This window comes from Protopterus annectens, chromosome 1.part2 (assembly GCF_019279795.1).
Source record: "Protopterus annectens isolate FY-2018-M chromosome 1.part2, PAN1.0, whole genome shotgun sequence".
Classification (NCBI taxonomy): domain Eukaryota; kingdom Metazoa; phylum Chordata; order Ceratodontiformes; family Protopteridae; genus Protopterus; species Protopterus annectens.
In genome coordinates, this window is record NC_056727.1 from 947,049,838 (window position 1) to 947,057,354 (window position 7,517).

The 7,517-nt window shown below is 44.6% G+C and overlaps 1 protein-coding gene across 2 annotated transcripts in view; it reads left to right on the forward strand.

Annotated features, from left to right (window-relative positions):
* The window catches only part of LOC122792159 (ribonucleoside-diphosphate reductase subunit M2-like), a 50,535-nt gene extending 47,877 nt beyond the window's left edge, over positions 1–2,658 (forward strand). For both annotated transcript variants that reach the window (XM_044059899.1, XM_044059897.1), the window contains exon 10: positions 1,510–2,658. In XM_044059899.1, coding sequence (XP_043915834.1) covers positions 1,510–1,662 — 153 coding nt within the window. In that variant the 3' untranslated portion in view covers positions 1,663–2,658. The remainder of the gene's footprint in view (positions 1–1,509) is intronic.
* The last annotated feature ends 4,859 nt before the right edge of the window (positions 2,659–7,517 follow it).

The following is a 7,517-nucleotide window of genomic DNA, read 5'->3' on the forward strand; positions in this document are numbered from 1 at the left end:
GGCTTACACAAGAGCTGTAAGAAAATATTGCATGCGGTGGAGCTGATACAGAAGACATTGTTCATGCTGAATAAACTTGGGTAGCATCACACTTTGTGTTGAGACAAAGGTGATTTGCCCCTCTTCATTCTGAATTGAGGGTAGCTACTCCCTGACAGTGTCAATCTCCACTGACCAGTATGGTAGTGGTCTGCTCATGCTTGCCCCCTTTTGTTTGAAGGTATGAGGATGGGATGTCTGTTTACATTTTTGTCAGAGGCCAGATCCCAATGGTTACCAGCTTGGAAAGACTTTTCTCACACAAGGAATCCACAGTGACAGCTGAAGTGTGTTGTGATGCGTCTGTGCTGCATCAGTCCCCTAGTTAGTATAAATGCAGCATTCACCCAGTCATTGAAATTATCCTTAAGCATTGCGTTGGTATATTTCAACAGCCAGCAACATTACTTTTTGGTTCACGCACCATAGCTGAGCAGAGTTCAGCATAAAATGGTGATGTGGCTCTTGGAGTTGGTTAGAGTTGTAATTTGCCATAATGCTAGACCCTTAAGGATAGGAATAGTTTTATGTTGTGTCTTGGCATAGATTGTACAAGGTTTTCATTCAGCTAGTAGAGGTACTTTGGCAGGCCACTCTTCATGCCAGTTCTGACTAGTTTGGAGAGGGGTCACTAGTGAGATGAGAAAGGTTAGCATAATGGCCAAGGTGTTTTAATGGACACAAGGGGCAGGGTTTGATTCTCACATTAGGTAACTGACTAGGGTTAAAATGGCCCAGCCTGGTAGTGAACTGTGGAACTATGAACTAGGGGTGTCTCGCTACATTTATCTCCCCTGGGCCACTGCCCAAGGGCTAAATTACTTGAGTCGGTCCATTTTGTTCTGCAGGGATGTGAGCCAGACATCCCAGGTTGGGTCCTACAACTGATTTGCTCCTGCTTAAGAAACCTTGCTGGTGTATCGGCATCCTCAATGGTGAGAATCTGGCAGTAGGGAGCAGGCCAGATGCAGAGCCTGTAGATTGCCTGTGGGCTGTCTATCACTGCTATAAGGAGATGAGGCACGCTTGCTCCCACATACCTGGCTTGGATGGGAAGTTCTTGCCTTGTGTATTGCATGCTAACATGGCTTGACAAAACACCCTTAATGTGCGCCAGCGTCTGGTTTTGAACTCCTCCTAACCTATTTGATGCCTCTACTGCTAATAGAACGTTATCTGGTTAATCATTGAAGGTTTATTCCTTTACTTGGGATTGGGATCAGGCCAGTTTCCCTTTTGTCTCTACTAGCAAAAGGCTAATAGGTCTGTAATGTGCTGGACAGTGAGTGTAACAAAGGGAAAACCTTGCATGTGGTCCTTCAGGTTGTCAAATACAGTTTTATTGCTGGAGGAAGCTTTGTTGTGAACTCCATACGTAAAAGTAATTCATGGTATATGTAAATGTGAAATGTCATAGGTGACTTGAAATCAAAACCCTAAAACCACTTTTACAATACAATGTCATTTCAGGTGTACGGCTCTGAAAATCCTTTTGACTTCATGGAGAACATTTCGCTACAAGGCAAAACCAACTTTTTTGAAAAAAGGGTGGCAGAATACCAGAAGATGGGAGTAATGACCAAAATGATGGATCACAAATTTTCTCTAGAGGAAGATTTTTAACTTGTGGTGCACCTGGTTGGCTGCCATTGCTTGGATTGTGGCTTGGCACATGGGGCTGTATACTAGTACTGTTGTTGCTGGATTATGCTCTGAATGGGATCAAGAACTCTTTAGCCCTAGAAACTACTAAGGACAGGCAAATTTCATCTTGTATATGCAAGTACAGTGATTCTTTGTTCTAGATTTCAAAACTACTTTATTACATTACTCTAGTTTGACTTTTCCTAAGCAGATAAATCTGACTGAGCACTGAAACAGCACGCTTGCATAACAAATCAGAAATATAGGTCATATGACCCCTGTAGCCCTTAAGTTGTACAAACACTTCAGTTAAGCCTTGTATTTGTAGCTTAGTTAATTCTGGCAAGGTCGTACTCTTCCCGTAAATATGGTCGATTTTCCAGACTGCACTTGATTTCTGGACATTACTCCAATCCTAATTTTTCAAAACACTGTGGACACTGTTCTCAGTGGAACTGTCATGAGCTCTGGGAGGAATGCTGAGACTAATCTGTAGAAACAGAGCTCTTAAGTGTGCATGGGAAGGGAACAATTCAACATTGTAGTGAATGCTTAATGGAACTATATCCACCTCAAGCAAAGTGGGAAAACTAGCAGATTCCTGCTGTACCCTAAGAAGCGCGCTGGAAAGTTTGCATACATGTGTAATGCTCTTCCCTGTATGTTGTGGTTCTTAGTTTGGGCTTTCAAGAAGCTCCTCTGTTGGGGTAGTATATTGTTACTCCAAGACATTTAGTCAGGTGGCACTTTTTTATTCATATCTGCTATGTTTACATGTCTGTCTATTTCTGGTCTGTACTGTACAATGCTAGAGATGGGTAAAAACTGCAGTAGGTTGTCTTAACTGAATAATTAAAGCACAGACCTTTTGTGCTGATTTGGCATTCACTGCTTTTACTGAAACAATGTATTTTTTTAATTTGTTATACTTTAGTATAACTGCTTTTAAACAGAGTAAACTTTTTTTGTTTTGTACATTGTGTGTGCAGTTTTCTTGCAGGCAAAACAAGGAAGTGGTGCCTGAACTCGCCTCTAATCTCAAAGATTTCAGTATTAAGAATTCATTGTCATGTCTGCTTGCTTTTTCCTGCTATCTTTGCTTTGAATATCCCTCCTTTTTTACATAATATTCTGTGTCCTTTGCTGAATGTCTCTGGTGCTAATCAGGTTTTTCCTTTGTCTTGTGTGCTCAAAACTCTTGCATACCAGTTCAAAAGTCCCAGTAAGACCACTTCATTTGGCAAACCATTGTCCTTTGAGGTGTTTTAACCTAACCACAAAATACAGGCTTGAACGGTCCTGCTTATGATTCTGTCCTAAATGCTGAGGAAAGTATTGCACCTTTTTGAGTTCTTCAGTGTTGTAAATTTAACCCATTTGGTCTCCATTTAGAAAACCTACTGTTGTAATTGATGCTATAGTATTTAAGATAATGGGCAACCGTTGGACTTTTTTTAAATGTAGTCCACCTTCCAGAAGATTAACAGTCTGGGGGAAAAAGGTACGAGTTTAACAGTAACCCGAGCCATAGCTGAACCTGGAACAGTAACAGATGGGGGTAAAGGACATTCAAGAAGGGCAGTATGGGCCATGCTACTACAAAGGTGAGCAGTTAAAGGTCTTTTGAATCTCTTCCTTGGGTCTTTGCAATATTCAGCTATTGTATTCTTAAAACTTTTCTTGCCCACTATGTGCAAAGTTTCTACCATGAAATTGGACATTGCCTGCACTGTTGGACCTGCAGTATTCCCCCTGCAAGATCTGGAGTAGCCTACCGCAACTCTGGAAGAGTGTGGTGGATAGACATTTTTGAACAGGGTCGAGCCTTGACAAAGCTGTACATAAGGAAAAGTCTTAGTGACAGTCATGTTAATGGGCTCATCAAATGACATAAAGGGTGCCCATTGTGGCACACAGTGCTTTGGACTTGGGCTCACTAGCTGCCACAAAGTACTGGAAGTGATCTGCTGTTGTCCTGGAGGCTTACAAAATGTTGTGGTGCTGTTAAACCAAGCTTTAGACAATGTCACAGTAGTGTGTCTGTGTGTGTGTGTCTGTGTGTGTGTGTCTGTGTGTGTGTGTCTGTGTGTGTGTGTGTGTGTCTGTGTGTGTGTGTCTGTGTGTGTGTGTCTGTGTGTGTGTGTGTGTGTGTGTGTGTGTCTGTGTGTGTGTGTCTGTGTGTGTGTGTCTGTGTGTGTGTCTGTGTGTGTCTGTGTGTGTGTCTGTGTGTGTGTCTGTGTGTGTGTCTGTGTGTCTGTGTGTCTGTGTGTCTGTGTGTCTGTGTGTCTGTGTGTCTGTGTGTCTGTGTGTCTGTGTGTCTGTGTGTCTGTGTGTCTGTGTGTCTGTGTGTCTGTGTGTCTGTGTGTCTGTGTGTCTGTGTGTCTGTGTGTCTGTGTGTCTGTGTGTCTGTGTGTCTGTGTGTCTGTGTGTCTGTGTGTCTGTGTGTCTGTGTGTCTGTGTGTCTGTGTGTCTGTGTGTCTGTGTGTCTGTGTGTCTGTGTGTCTGTGTGTCTGTGTGTGGTAATTGGAACTGGGCTGGGAAACATCCCGAACTATGCATTTTTTTAAGATGAGCAGAAGTCCACTTAACTGCGACTACTAAGCTGCAGCCAGAGGCTGCTTGATATAGGACTTTGATCAAGCTCTGCAGCTTTTCTGGGTCATTCCCTGTCAAATGTTTTCCAGTTAGGGGGGCCTGAAGCCTCAAGTTTCTTTCAGAAAGTGTCTTCTGTTTCTCTGTCTAAAGTGGGCAAAACTTATCTTCAAATTTTCACCATGGTCCTCAGTTCACATTGATCGGGAAAGATGCTGCTTACTCGTCGGAAGTGGGTGTCTTGTCTTGCTTTAGTCTGTGATGAGGACCCCATCCTTCTGCTTTTGCTCCTTCCTTGTGCCCCATCTCACCACATACTTTGGAGCTGATATGCTTCTGTCTCTTGCACTTGTATCCTTAACCTTGCTACCCTACAGTTGCATCAGTATGGCTGCTTGGGTTAATCTGGAATTTGCCTTTGCTCCAAAGCCAGCTTTGGTACCAGCTGGTTTTGGTGCTGGAAAATCCCAGGTAAAGGACACTGGTGCAGCAGCAACCCCAAAAGTTGGCCGAGACTTTGAGTTGGTACTGTCATTACCACATACTAAGCATTATCTCCAGGAGAGGCATAAGTGTAAAGTTGCAACTGGGACAGAGCAGTGGTATTAGGGGATTAGTCCTCAATTCTGACACTTGTATTGCACTCTGGGATTCTCCCACCCTGGGCACTTCATTAATTTTGCCCGAAGAATTTCAAGGTTTCAGCTAGTCTCCCAACGAGACAGCAGAGGTCATGGTCACCTAACCTAGTTTCCTCAGATTTGATTGGTTCCTCATGCAGAGAACATGGTTTCATTTGATCATGCAGAGGTTAGCGCCAGATGTATCGACACCCAAGGAGACCAGAAAATATCCCTCCTACCCCAAGGATATGAATGTTGACTCCATTGTAGTGGCCTGTGTCAGAGGCCAGCAATTTAACCCCTAAATGTGAGGTCTAATCTGCTTCAGAAAGCATGTGCATGCATTAGTCTTTGTATTGGGCTGTGAATTAGCATGTGGCTTTCTTTTTTTCTTTTAAGACCTTCAGCCATGTGAAGTTGCCTCCTTGTAGCCATGTGAAGTTGCTTCCTTGTAGCCAAAGTGGTGCATGGCTATTATGGGTGAGAAGCAGCATTCTGCTTAAACTGCATGTAAATCTCCAGACTAGATACTGTCCTAGAGACAGAAGTCCGGAAATCCTGCAGCCCTTAGCAGTCTGGGTCAGTATCCCTACACTTTCTATCCAGTCTACAACTTGCCTTTTGTTAACCCCACCAAAACCAGCACTCATGTTTTGAGGTCCACCCAATCAACAAACTTGCAACCAAACTAAAGGAATAAAGGCCAAGGTACTGGAAGTGATGCTCTCTTGCCCTGGAGGCTTCCAAAATTGTCTGATTTACAATGTCACAGTAGTGTGGTGCATGGAAAACAAACTACTCCATTGTTTAGCCCTAGGCATGGAACCCGAATTGGCTGTTGAGGTGGAGCTACCTATAAAGGCCAGGGTTACAGCCGCTGCCCCTCAGACTTCAGACATCCTGCCCAGCTACAGGTCGAGGAGCTGAGGAACGTCCAGATTGACTGCAGCTTTGGTGGGTACCTTGATGGAAACAGTCCTTGAATCTGTTTATTGGAGATTACTTGCTGATGGCTGCTTACGGTGTCAGAACTAGGCTCTGCTCCTTCGGGCCTGACATCTGATCCTAGGCCCTCTCCTTCACAAACTGTCACTAAGACTACTCCTCTAAAGAGGAAACTTAAACTAAACCACTTAACATATATCTACCAATACTAAAAACCGCTAGACTGGCAAGCCTTTGCCAATCCTTGGCTCAGGCATTTATGGCACTCGGGCCCACTGTTTCACTTACTCCAGCCTTGTCTACCATTAGACTTAGGCCAGCTTCTGTTTCCTCCATTCCCCCTGTTCAGATTCAAGAGGAAGAGTCCTCTGAATCTTGCATACTGCTCCACCAGATGAGGACTCCTTGGAAGGAAACTCCCCACCTGAAGATATTGCCTTTGGGGAAGCCATCTCCAAAATGAGGGAGTACTTCAAGTGAGATGCCACTCAGATGACAAGGTGCAAAAGCGAGAGAGAACTTAGATGGAGTCACCCTCTGCTATTCTCAATGTAATTGCCTGATGGCCACAAGTACCTCTAAGCCACAGATGGCAGACCCAGCTGTGATTTTGTAGTGGCTCCAGATAAGCAATCCAGACAGATCCCTTTGCTATCTGACTAGGACAGTAAAGTCCTGGACAGACTGGGGAAAAGATTTATACTACTTCCACCCTTTCCTTTTAGGGCCATTTGCTATCAAACCCACGTGTCTAAATACTCCTCAGACTTGGTCTCCCAGGCAACTTCTTGCTTTCTTCTTTGCCTGATTCACCTACCAAACTTCGGGTTGCATCTAAGCGGTCTATCGGCACAAGTTGCCAGACATTCTATAAAATGCAGCTGCTATGCTGCTGAGGCACTGCTTTGCCTTCTCTACTGTGCAGATATTCCTGGCTTAGATTGCAGCCACTCCCTGATGTCTTGGATGCACCCCTAGACAAATTCCCATTTGTCCGGAGGGCTCCTACCCCTTCCTCAAAACACAGGAAAGGGCCTAGAAAAATATCTCCCTGGACTGCTTCCTCACAACCCACCCCCAGGCAGCCCTTTCCAGATGGAACCAACAATGAGTGACTGCCTAAACAACCTTCCCCTCTCGCTGTCTACCCATGTGCCAAGATATTGCTTCAGACTGCTGGGTTATATCAGTAGTGGAAAAAGGGTACTTCAGGAAAAACCCTTACCACAAGGCATACCCCCCGTCCCAAAAAAAAAACCACCTGGATCATCCAAGATTTTCTTTCACAAGAAACCGTAGAAATGATTCCCTCTGGCCAGGAAGGGCAGGGGTTCTACTGAAGGCTTTTCCTAGTACCAAAAAAGTATGGCCCTTGGAGGCCCATTTTGGACCTGTCCCTCCCTTCTGCAGGTTCACTTCTACATGCTATCCCTTCAAACCCTTCTTCCACTACTGCCACCCAGTGAATTCATGGCCACCTTGAACCTGAGGGAGGCATACCTCCATATCTCCTTGCATCCAGACTATAGGAGGTTTTTACGCTTTGCTGTGCCATCACTGTTTACTGCCTTGCCCTCCATCTACTGCATCAGGGGTCTTAGTGTCTAGTCCCAGCAGTAGCCTACTGCTGAACAAAAGGCATTCAAATCTACCCTTCTGCCAAAATCCTTCCTC